At 39.8% G+C, this 13,120-nt stretch overlaps 1 protein-coding gene across 1 annotated transcript; it reads right to left on the bottom strand.

Moving 5' to 3' along the window:
• Positions 1-810: 810 nt before the first annotated feature.
• On the bottom strand, positions 811-12,550 carry LOC146626455 (sodium-dependent neutral amino acid transporter B(0)AT2-like). The gene is made up of 12 exons (XM_085360576.1): positions 12,474-12,550; positions 10,208-10,421; positions 9,348-9,505; positions 8,874-8,994; positions 8,595-8,770; positions 5,705-5,815; positions 5,374-5,615; positions 5,049-5,232; positions 4,748-4,949; positions 4,157-4,316; positions 3,904-4,066; positions 811-2,611 (listed from the first exon to the last, which is right to left on the bottom strand). The coding sequence occupies exons 2-12, from the start codon at positions 10,419-10,421 to the stop codon at positions 2,375-2,377; spliced, it is 1,968 nt and encodes a 655-aa protein (XP_085216702.1). The 5' UTR covers positions 12,474-12,550; the 3' UTR covers positions 811-2,374.
• Positions 12,551-13,120: the final 570 nt, after the last annotated feature.

Genomic DNA, 13,120 nt, shown 5'->3' with positions numbered 1-13,120 from the left:
TAAATGAGCTGCTGGGGATTTATAGAAAATGAAAAGTATTATGTTCTTTCTTTCTGTTACAGCTGGAAAGAGTCAGAAACAGCTTCTACTCTTTCCAGCTGTAACAGAAAGAAAGGCTGTAAGAAAAACAAATGTTCATATTGTCGTTGTATCATTTTTGTTGTAGCTGCACAGACATTTACCTCTCGGCGGGTCTCGATATGCTTCAACTTTCCCAGAAAAATAATTGTGCTGATGGGCAGCAACACCCAGCAGGTAGTGGAAAGAGCATGTTTTAGTGCAGAACAGGACAGCAGAAATCTACACTTTTTCCATTATCTATCAAAACTTTATGAACTTTAAAACACGAATGAGATGCTAAAGTTTATTAAGAAAAGAACAGCAACAAATAATACAACAATAGTATCTTACATACATTTTGAACACTACTGCAATGTCAAAAGAAATGTTTTTAAAGTTACAAGAATGCTAGGATGCTTTTAACGGTTTGTTCATTATGCCCTATTAGAGCTAAAGGCCCCCGGGATTAAACAGCATAATGATCCATCAAGTCAATTCATTCAACTATATCCTGATAAAACGGAAAAACTACACCAGAAAACACACTGCAGCTGTGAGACGATATCACAGAGCAATGAAGTCTAAAAAATATATTAATCTTTACAAAAAACATACACAAAAGGTCCTTTAGGCAATTTTCCATTTACAACTACAAAAAAACTACTCAAATGTTTAGCAATAAAAACTATTTTACATGTACCATTTACATACATGCACATCATATAAATATCTTTTTATCTTTTTGTTGCATTAGCATGATGTCACTTGACAACAGCTTCAGTCAGTCTTTGTACTCTAAATACACAGATGTGCAGATTTTGTTTTGCACTGACTTTGTTACTGAAGAGTTTAAAAAACAGAGGACATAAAAACCTCACCACACACTTATCAACTGTGTCCTTGAACAAATAATGCTAGCCTGCATGTTTATTATAACCTGGGCAGCTACACCTGCTTACGTAGTGTAAAATGTCTTATCGAGTTCAAACACAGAGTCTGGTCTCGGTTGTTTTTTTGACTGTAAACATGCTGTGCTGAACAGCAGCATACGTAGCTAAAGCGACTCATTTCTGGAGTAAACGTGATAGTAAACCTGCACAGTGTTGTACTGTAGGTATTAATCCAAGTTGCTCAGGAAAAATATAAACATACAGTGAAAATACTTAGCAGTCGCTACAAGTCTGACTTCAACAGAGACAGCAGTGACAGGTTAATGACGCGGTAGCTCAGCCGGCTCATGATCAATCACAATTCTCAGGTTATCATAATGAATGACCAACAGAAAGAAGAGAAACTACGAGAGGAAAGGACAATGTAAATGAATGTTAACTATGTAACAACGTTAACAAAACAACTATAACATGATCTTTATCATCCTCTGCCGTTTCTGGATCTGCATTTCAGGGCTGCTGCATAGCAGAGATGGTCAGACCTCTGTCCGTCTCCCCAGACACTTCCTCTGTCTCATAGATCTGACCCAGGGCCTCCTTTGTCTCACTCCCTTTGTTAGCCACGGTAGAGTTGAACACCCATTAGGAATATAGCCCCTCGTACGTTCCCCCACAGCAAAATTGTCCTCAGTGAGGGGGCCAGCAGGAGGTACTGTGGGGTTCCATACATTGTGGACTGGGCAGTGGTCAGGAGCAGAGGCTCTGATGGTCCAAACCCTGGTTTCCAACACTGGCTTTGGGATCATAGAATATTTACGGCTTATATTAAAAGCATATTTTTGCTTCTTTGGACACTAACTTTGGTAAAAAATAACTTAATGGAAATTTTACCCAATAGTTTTCACAAATCAATAAATTATCTGTTCCATACTACAAACTTTTTAAAAGCTGCTGGAGCATCTTTAGCATCTAGATCTAGTTTGACTTTAAAAGTTTAAAAAGAAAGGAAAATATTAAAATGGCCATTTGGAATATTTCTGACTAATTTGGCAGCATCTGTAATTAGTGGCAGTAACAGAAAACGTAGTTTAATACTACAGGTCAGACTCCTGGGAACTCATGTCCTTTTAGTGAAGACCTTGGATTACAATCAAGCTTCTTCCATCATTCTGTGAGCAACAGCAGAGAAGCTGTGCAGCTCATCTTTCTTGCTTAACTTCCTCTTTTAATGTAGTTCACCGCCTTCACAGAGGCCATGACGGATATGCAGTTTAACAGCTGGCATTATGTAGATGTGTTTCTGATTTTGAACAAGTGAGGTAACTGCAAGGCTCAGTAACAAAATGACTGTCCCTTTATAATGCATCAGCTTATATATCACTGATAAGTTCCTTCTCCTTAAATACAGCCCATTTGTTGAGGGTTTAGGAAACCGGAGCAGCGTCCCCATTCCTATGTTCCAGTGCTGAAAGGTCAGTCATAGCAGTTTCCTCAGTGTTAACCATCCTGTAGTGACCATTCTCTGCATCCCTACTTTGTGTGTTTCTCTTCTGTAGAAACGCATGGATGAAGCCCACTGGCACGGGCAGTGTGGCAAATATTATTAATAAAGCCAAAACAGCCAGAGCCCAGTCAGGATATTCCAAATGCTCCTCAGAAGCCTGAAAAATCAAATCAAATGAATCATTCAGGAAGTTAAACAGTTAAGAGCTTTAGTGTATTGTGAAAGATAGTAATAAACTGAGCTTCAGGATATTAAAAATAAACTCCAAAAATCTCTTCTCAAACTGATGTTTTCTTTCCTGCAATCACAAAGTGCATATCTTTCTAAACTAATCTGCAGTAGACTGGAGCCACCCCTCATTTCTTTATGTTTTGCTTCCAACGAGCCACACGTTCTTATACTTTTTTAAAGTGGTCTTGAGCAATAGTTCTCCAGGCTTTCTAAAAGTCCTTTTTTGGCCGTTTAACACTGACCATGAACTGTTCAAGCATAAAAAAGTCACTCCACTGTGTTGTGTCGACACATAAGAGACAATTTAGCAAAGAACAAATTTAAATTCTAGGCACTCTGTTACTAGCAACCAGTGGCAAACACACCATTTTTTGCATTTCTTTATCTAATCCTTTGAAAAATGCCAAACATAACAGTTCGACAGGCTTAAAAAAGACAACAATATGATTCCCAACGAGCTAATAACTCTCAGCTCGGTGTGCTCTTTAAAAAATGAAGAAATCGGACAAGTGGCGGACAAAAGAAGAAACGACAGGCCTAAAAAAACTATCAACAGCAGATGAGCAATATCTGAAAGTAATGTCCTGATCAAATGGGGGGGGGGGGAAATATCTGATTCAGGAACTGAGCCTGGCCTTTCAGCTAATCCATCTAGTGTTTTCCAAAGTTTCATCAGAAATTGTCTCAGTGAAAATGTGTCTTAAGGAGGAGAAACGGGGAGAAAAGGCTGAGCCAAGTCCAGTTCTCGTCTAATGCTAAAAAAATCAATTTCAACAAGTCTTATGAAGGGTTTACATTTTCAGCATGACAGGGATTCCAAACAAAAACACACAGTGCAGCACTGTCAGTCATGGATTCCCTAAAGAACAGACCTCCACATTCTTGTAGCAGAGTGTGGGATCATCTTGACAGAGAACAGAACAAAAGGAAGGCAACATCAAAAGAAGAGCTTGGAGTAGTCTTCAAGAAGTCTGAAGAACTATTCCTGAAGACTACTTAAAGACATTGCACAAAAAGCTTTCCTAACTTAGCTGTGATGAAAGTGGACATATTAAATATCTGCTTTCAAGCCTGTTAGAATTGTAAACATTGTCTTTGCCTTATATACTGCGTTTGCATGTATGTTTGCAGATGCTTCAATAAATTCTTGCACTTCTTTCTCATAAGGAAATGAAGTGTAGTTCAAGACTTTTATAAAGTTAATAAATAACTTGATACCTTTTCCTGGTTCCATGACATATACGTGGGGCGAGACAGGAACATGCGGATAGTGGTGGCTCCGAGCAGCCCAAGCATAGCAAACAGGCAAATGTATTTCCACAGGTATTTGTAAACAACACTGGGACGCCAGCCCAGCATTCCTTCAATGTCATTAAGGAATCTTTAGTGAGAAGGGAAAAAAAGTACACAAGACTTTAGTGAGATTTATGGTTAAAAACACACCTCACTTAACCACAATCAGAAACCTCACCTATCAGCTCCATACAACCAAGACACACTGAAAGTCTCAAAAACCACCACGATGATGAGTGGCAGCGTCGCAGAGTAATCATCGAACATCATCATAAAGTAGTTCCCACAGCGCTGAGTGAAGAGCAGGCCAAGCAGAAAGCCAATGATGCAGCTGGCAACTGCAACAAGACACACATGTTGTTATAAAGAAAAAAACATCTTCTTTAATGTCAGCATAGAGCCTTTATAACAGAACTCAGTGGATGACGTCAAAATGTTATTAAAGACATCAGTTTCAGATTCAAAGTCTGAAGCTATGCACACACTGGAAACGCCTCACTTGTCACTTTGAAGTGAAGGCTGGTCACTTGCTGGCATTTCAGGCTCTGGTTGCCTGGGTAACCATCTAATGTATTTAATACCAAGTTATATGACAGTCGTTCTTCCTTCTCATTGGATAGTCTCTTCAGTCTCAATTGCGTACAGTGGCTACGGAGCTTTATAGTATTGACAGATGTGCAGTTTAACAGCTGTCAACGACCAATCTTTTCGATTGCCTTGAGTCGTGCATGAATTTTCAAACAATAGAAGAGGTAAAACTGGTTCTTACTTGTAAGCTTGGTTTTGTTCCTCGCCAGACATTTGAAGCGTTCACTCAGGGGGGCGAGGATGCCCTCCATAGTGCCAAACATAGTGCTGAGTCCAAGATTGAGTAGCATGAGAAAGAAGAGGGCGGACCAGAAAGGGCTGCCAGGTAGGAGGGTCATGGCCTCTGTGAAGGCGATGAAAGCTAGACCTGTTCCCTCCACACCCTGAACATAAACACAGCTTTAGTCATCATGATTTGCAAGCCAATTATAACATCATCTACGTAAGCAAACTGAAACTAGTCTAAGAAGCATAATGTTTACCTTCTGCATTTCTTTTTCCAGGTCACAGTCTGTTAAATTGCCAGGCACCATAGATGCATACTGTTCAAACCAGTTACTGTAGTCCTTCAGAGCCACAGATTTGGGATCAGAGTAGTTAAACGGTGGCATCACGTTATTGGGCACAAGACCGTCGTGAAAGTGTTTTGACAGGTCATTCAAGTTGCTATAAAAAAGACAACAGGATACAGAAAAATATTACATTTCTGATTTTGAAAATCCAAACACAATTTCCCTCAGCTACATCAACAGTGTTCATGACACGGTACATGCAAAACACACATTTTAGTCTTATAATTAAACATACCTGGCTACACACTCCATGACCTTGTTTTTAGCTCGGAAACCAAGGACAGCAAAGACCACCAGAGTAGCCAGCACAGATGTGAGGAAGTTTATGAAGGAGACGGTGAAGGCATCACGGTGGCAGTTGTTGTTCCTGGGGTTGTAGGAAGAGTAGGCGATAATGGACCCAAAGCCAAGGCCCAGCGCAAAGAAAACCTGCGTAGCTGCCTGCCGCCACACCTGCACATCTGCCCAGATTTCCAACTGCATTGCAGAAACAAAAGCTGTGTCAAAGAACTATTTATATCTCTTTCTCTTCTCTACACTGAACCAGACGTTTTATCTGCCGATACCTTGGGGTAGAACATGAAGCCGATTCCTTCAAATGCTCCATCCAGCAGGAGCCCTCGGATGAGAAAGCAGAACAGCACCACGTATGGGAAGATGGAAGAGAAATACATCACCTAGGGAAGCAGAAAGAATAATTACCTGTGTGCAAAACACATCATAATAAACACATAATGTTAAATATAGAGGTCAGCATGGTTTTAAATATTAAAAGCTATTTACAGACGTGTAAACTTTGTTTACTGCATCATTACAACTGCATATGAAATTAAAACAGACTTATTATGCTTACAGTTCAAAATAACCCCTATTCATCATGCACTGGGGCTCAGCCCCTTAGTTCATCCTGTGACTGAAACAAGCCATTTTAGCTACTGCCCCTTTAAGTGACCTGTCTCCTGATTGGCTGCCCCTGGCAAACAGAAGGTTTTAACTGCTGGCTTTATTTGATGTCATACATGCCAGGAGAAGGAAAAAAACTGTCTGAGACTGAGCGTTTAGAGCAGTGTGGAGCTTGAGCTTTATTTATCCCATTTATATAGCAATTTCTTTTGTTATAGCCGTTGAATGATTAAAATAAATGAATACAATATTTTAAAATGAACAAAAAAGTAGAGATGGACCGATCCGATATTACGTATCGGTATCGGTCCGATACTGACCTAAATTACTGGATCGGATATCGGAGAAAAATTAAAAATGTAATCCGATCCATTAAATATCACGAAAGCACCTCACAAAACTTGAACTCGCCTCAGAACGTTAGCACGTCGGAGCAGTATGCATCACGTGATAGAGCAGCTGTGGCATGCGGGACCTGTCGGTGGTCTGGATAGCATGTGGCGCTTCGCTAGCAACCCGGCATTTCATCTCCGACAAGGTTATCCCGAGAGAAGTAAAGCAAGTGTGTAAGTCCATCCCTGAATGTTTGTAAAGCATTCCTGCGTTAAGCTTAACAAGCGACTGCCTCTTCTTGCTGCTACTTCAATCATGAAACTGCTTAATGATCAGCTGATTGGCTTTTCTGTCACGAGTCCGTCTCTCTTGTTTGCTTTTGGCCCACTTTGCACCAGAAAGAGGAAACCAGCGGCTGAACAACAGCAGCACGTTTAAGCTTGATCAGCTGTTGTTAGAATGTATTTAATATTACTTTCTACTCGAGGATCTTTTTCTACGTAGCTGACGGCTGGTAACTGTGCAGGGGCGGATCTAGCAAAGTTTAGCCAGGGGGGCCGATAGGGCATTAACAGGGAAAAGGGGGCACAAAGACATACTTTTCTTTCTTATTCTCATTTAAAATGTCGAGCTTTTAATAAATAATTATCTGACACCCAAAGTTTTAATTTGATGTAAAATGAATAGAAGTCAATTACTGTATATAGTAACTATTAAGTCTAATATACCCTAGTAAGCTATAGTACTTTTTACTTTGGGAAGGTACCATCTGTGCAGTCTGCAATTTTGTTGAAGAAAGATGTTGAATCTATTTAATATTTCTTGAAAAATTATTGATTTCTGTGCATTTTTTTTCACACTGCATCAAATTAAGGTTGATTACGTCGATTAAGCATCATGAGGTGGAGCGTGAGGGGTGGTTCCCTATTTTTTATTTATTTATTTTTGTTGTTGCTGGGAGTTGGAACCCTATTAGTTAGGTTGCTTAATATTTACGCTAAGTACTCTTTAAAATACCAGAATAGGGAGGATGGTGTAGGTCTAAGTTTATTAGATTGATCAGTATTGCTGAACTATGAAATATTTTTCTTTGCATACAGGTATAACAGAATAGCTTTAGTGTAGTTGTTGTTTTAAACTTGAGTATGAACTTATACAAAATGCAGCAAGATATTTAAAAAAAACAGTTTTGTTGATTAAAAAACACTATATCGGATTCATATCGGTATCGGCAGATATCCAAATTTATGATATCGGTATCGGACATAAAAAAGTGGTATTGTGCCATCTCTACAAAAAAGCAAAACAGAATTTTAAATACCAATGCAGTAAAGAAAGAGGACAATGGTGTGAGAATGTGCCAACAAATTTGTCCTATTAAGACCACAAGTTTTAACTGGGCCTCCCTCGCTGCCTGCCTGTGCTTATCACACCAAAAACATATGGCTCTTGTGATAGAAACAGCATCTGATATGAGCTCAGTGAGTGAGCGAGTGACGTTAGCATCAAAACACAGTATACAGCAAAATATATCATCCCCATCATGTGTTTACTGTAGGCAAGACAAAATTCTTGGACTTGAACCACATAATCCTTTTTTTTTTATGTTTGTCCCCCATTGTGGTGTACAGCACCAAAGAGAAAAGACTGTTTAATGCATTAAGGGAAACAAACACCACGGTATGAACCATGAATTAAAATTTACAAAAATATTAAAATATGTGAAATAGTTTTTGCCATTTGAGGTCAGCCAACACGTAAGCCACGCATTCCACAGATTCAGGCACTCACAGTAACCCTGAAATCCAACACATGACAGGGATTTAACCCAACTGAGAGACGTAAACAGCACGCAGCGCTGCATGTCACTGTTACTCAGCAAGACAAATGAAGGACTTGTCTTTTGTTATTTTTGTTATATTTGTTATTTTCTAATCAGCTGATTCCTGAGTAAACACTAGAATAAATATTTCATTTCCAAAACAGTTATTTTCTTTAAAGCTACCAAACAAACCTGTTCCAGCATTATTTCTAATGGAGTCACCAGTTTTTCCTTTAAATGTGATTCACACAACACCAGTGTGTATATTACATTGTGGATAAACACACTCATCAGTCATTTAACACTGAGACATTTGAAGAAGAGACTTATATATATAATAAAGATATAATAAAGGTGCTTCGCTATAACAAATGGACACAATAAGAACGGACAGGTACCTTTACAGACGTCTTGATACCCTTGAACATCCCCAGACACACGATGGTCCAGGCTGCCAGCAGACAGCAGACGATGTAAGTGTTGAAAGAGCCCGTCTCATCGATTGAATCTGTGATATCCAGAGCTTTGCGGTACCAGAAATACGACGTGGGAGAACTCTTGATACATTCCTTTACTGGTGAGAAAAGGAAAAGTACACATCAAATTACAACGCTTACATTAGACACCACTCATGCTCACAACTTTGTGAGTTTTGAACCTTAATGCGCCGCGTTTACCTGTTACATTCCCCTGTTCTGGGCACTTCTCCCAAGGTAATGGGTGCTGGAATGAGTTCCCGAGATAGAAAAGACTCCATGCAAGGATCACATTGTAGTAGAGAGCCACAAAGAAACAAACCTGAGAACAGTTGAAAACAAGATAATACGTTAAAACCAGAGAAGAAGAAAGTATGCGCATTGCTGTAGGCCGTACAGAATGAAAGAGAAAGTCCTGTTCTCATAAACTACAACTCTCCTGACATTCAAGATGGAGAAGAGAATGTGGCCCTGACAGACTAATACAATTATTTGATAACAAATAACAAATTTGGTATACCACTCTATCCAAACAACTTTTAATACATAAACAGTACTTTTTCCTTCATAAAAACTTCCTGCACAAAAAGACATCTGTATATCGCACAGCCCCAAACTGATAGTGTTAGGAAGAGGAAGCGAGGAGGGTTAATTATTCAACAGTTGTTATCTTACCACACAGCTGGAGTAACCAATGCCAGAGAGCCTGGGTGAGATATATTTCCATACTCCGATGCTGCCCTGTCGGATGGCTTGACCGGCTGCCAACTCCAGGAAGAACAAGGGGATGCCCACAATCAGCATCAGCAGGATGTACAGCAGGAGAAAGGCTCCTGGGAAGAGAATGACTCTCAGTTAGCAAAAAAGCAACACCACGTGTGCAAAGGAGAAGCAGATGTTTATACTAGCACGACAGCAGGACAGCTCTGAGTGCTTCCTCCACCAACACCAGTTTGATCTATTTGGCTTATACAGATTAGACTGCAAACACACAACTCCACTGTTTCATTTCTGGTGTTGGTCTAATCACATGCTTGTCCAGTAATGCAAAGACAGTTACTTTGTTTATTAGTTTCTGAGGGAAAGCAAGAATATCATTACAAAATAATATTTTAAAAGTTCCTACGTGGAGAGGCGTATACCAGGAGCTGAAAACAATATCCTCTGCCACACAGCCACCCACTTCTGATACAGCTTTACTCCCTTATTGTTGGTAACTTAAAGTGAACTTCTCCAAATAGGAGCAAAGTGATGTGAAATGCCACACGTCACATGACCTGTACTTTAGTAGTGTGGTGTGATTTTAACGTGTTTTGTGTTCGTTTAAGACACGGAAACACAATCTAATAAAGACAGTGAAGAACAAAAAGAGTGCATTTAACAGTGAACGTTCTTCACATGTGTTTGCCTGCTTCACTGAGCAGAGTAGAAGCTGCACATCCTCTCCCTAAAATGACTACGTTTGATCTCTTGAACCTTCAACGAAGTCAGTGCGTGGCAGCGATCTACTGTGGTTAAGAGTTGCAGACGATTACCTCCTCCGTTCTGGTGACACAAATACGGAAACCTCCAGACATTGCCGAGTCCAACGCTGAATCCCACTTGAGCCAAAAAGTACTCTATTTTACTGTTCCATCCGGCTCGGGCGTCTGGCTCAGACGTCTCCTGCGGGCTGCTCTCTCCAGTGAGCCCATCAACTTCTGTGGCTTCTGTCCTGTCATCATCAGCTGGCAAGGGCTGCTTCTCCATCTGAAATTGAAGGGAGCAAAATGAAAGATTTTTAACTTTTCAAACAGATTAATAATGCAAATCAACACTTTTTCCCAAGGTTCTGCTCACATACAGACACCACAAAGAAGTCTGTCTGTACAGGTGCTTGGACATCCAGGTCACAGTAGCTCAAGTTGAAGGCGACTAGATATTGTTCTAGATTCATAAAGATGTTTCATCACCATCACCTCACTCAAGATGCTTCCTCAGTTCTACAAACTAATGGAGAGTCCTAGGTAGCATTTAATTGTCACCTTGGCGTTTAAGCCTAAAAAGGAATCTAGCCTATGTGGTAGTGTCTGTGTGGATTCTCGGTTTCCACATCAGTAAAAACCCTTAAAAAAAAACCAACTTCCTTAATTTTACCATTTCCAGGTTTATTTTACATTTTTTACGCAGTTGTTCATTATAATTTTGGGATCTGTACTCAAAGAACACTGGACTGAAACATGCTACAACTTGAGGTGTTACTAATATTTAGGCCATAACAATGGCAGGACTAGGCTTAGTTGCATGGGGCACTGTACTGTCTGTTACCCGCTATGCCGCCAGACGATGAATGAATTTTCCTGGTAACCCAAGTGTAAAATCATTCTTGACACAAGCGCCAATTATATACTCCATATCACTTACAGTTACTCTCAATAACACTTAAAGCACCCCAAAAATAGTCCCTTCTAGTGACTTTGCGCGGTAAATGGGCTGATGCAATGGCATCATGGCTAAGAGCATCCTCGACCATTTGACTGGACTCAGCTGTTGGAGAGCTTACAGAAAGCGGACAATTAACATGAAGCCAAACTCACCTGGCAAGCAGCGGGTGCAGTCAACGAAGAGGTAGAAAAAGCGACAAGTAACGAAGAGCAGCGACGATAATCCTTTATCCCTCCTTTTGGTTAGAGGAAACGGCCACGTGTCGCTGCTGAATTATTACTAAAACAACATCGAGCTCAGTTATTGTTCTGTTTCTATATTTCTTCTTTAATGTAACATGCTAGAAATTTCTCAAACCACTATTATTAAATTCTTAAATACTAAAGTAAGACCTAAAACCGCTGACTATGTTATAAACGCGGCATTTTCGTTGTTAAGCCGTTTACTACGACGTAGCTGCGTTCTTCCGCTGTCTCGCGCCACGACGCCGTGAAGCCACTCCCATTTGTGTGTTCGTGTAACTTTCAAAGTAAAATTGAGACAAAACCATCGCTTGTAATGCAATAAATCATGAAATACACAACAGTACGGAAGTTAATATGAATAAATAAACGAATAAATCTGAAATATTAAACTATGACAAACTTAATAAGAATTTTATAATTAAAGTTTTTTAAAGACGTGTAGAAATTACAAATACATTTGATGATGTTTTCTTTTTTATTATTATGGTACACGCGGTCTATGGAGTGTTAAAAAGTTAAAACTGGGCTTTTAATTTAGTCTAACTTCAATTAACTATAATGCACCACTGTTTACCCACTTCACCCACAGTGGGTAAAGCTTTCACCTAGATTTTAGCGATTTGAGCCTGGATTGCGCACATAACAGGCAGAGCCTTAACTCACCACTGACACGTGTTCATGTATGATGCCAGGTAGATGGTTAAAATCCGAACACGTGGGGAAATACCACTTTATCCAGGTTAAGTTGTTACCTTTATGTTTGCCACCACTAAATCTTTTTTCTCTGCTCAGTTTTCGCACTTTTATCAAAATAAGAAAATAAAAGAAAACAAAGGAGGCGGAGGCTGATGCAGTAGTCGCAACATTGCTTTTACAGCCTACTGGGATTAGAACTTCGTGCCCGTGAGTGGTTGTAGCAGCATTGTTATTGTTCAGATTATATAGTTAATACATTTAAATTCTACTCCGAGCGAGGTGCGACATTTTTCTCACGCGTACAGACTCACACAATGCCACGTATGCCGGCTTGGAAGTTTTAAATAGAGCTGTCTAGTATCACTCATAAACTCATAAACTACTAATCTACGCATTTAGAAATAGTTAGGCGTATTAATTAATAATTGATAAATACCTTGTGATACAAACAAAGTCCGTGTAATGGAAGAGGTTCTTGAAATAGTTTTTCAATTGTCCATAAACCAAAGGCGAGCTTCAACCTCACCAACTTCACTGTCTCCGCCCCCACCTCTCTATTGGAGGATAAAGTGGGACTTGTCTTGTCAATTACTGTTATGAATTATGACACCCCACTTGTGAGTTTCCCACCTCATCCCTTTAAATCAAACATGTACACTGTGCAATCATGCATCACCCAACCACCACACACACACACACACACACACACACACACACACACACACACACACACACACACACTTCTTTCGATTGTGTGAAATAATAATCTTTATGTTCTAATTAAATTCCAAAAATGTGAAATATTGAAATCGGCCATCGTGTTATCATTTTTCACAGGAAATAAGATGGTAAAAAAGCAGCAGGTGTTGTTAATCAAATGCAATTTTTTGACGCTCGGCAAGTGGGAGGACCTCTCCGGTTTTCTGGTGTGGAACAATAATGCTTCTCCAGTCCTTCCCAGGAGTGAACATAACAGCAAATTCACCCCAAGGTTAGACTGTCCAAGAAAAGAAAAACCCAAGAGCTACATCTCAAACCCTAGAGGTCTCGGTTAGCATGTTAAATGTTGAAGTTCATGAAAGT

Source organism: Diplotaxodon limnothrissa, linkage group LG8 (assembly GCF_057381915.1).
Source record: "Diplotaxodon limnothrissa isolate DT_005_m linkage group LG8, D_limnothrissa_male_GT1.1, whole genome shotgun sequence".
Classification (NCBI taxonomy): Eukaryota; Metazoa; Chordata; class Actinopteri; order Cichliformes; family Cichlidae; genus Diplotaxodon; species Diplotaxodon limnothrissa.
This window is presented reverse-complemented; position numbering and strand designations above follow the sequence as displayed.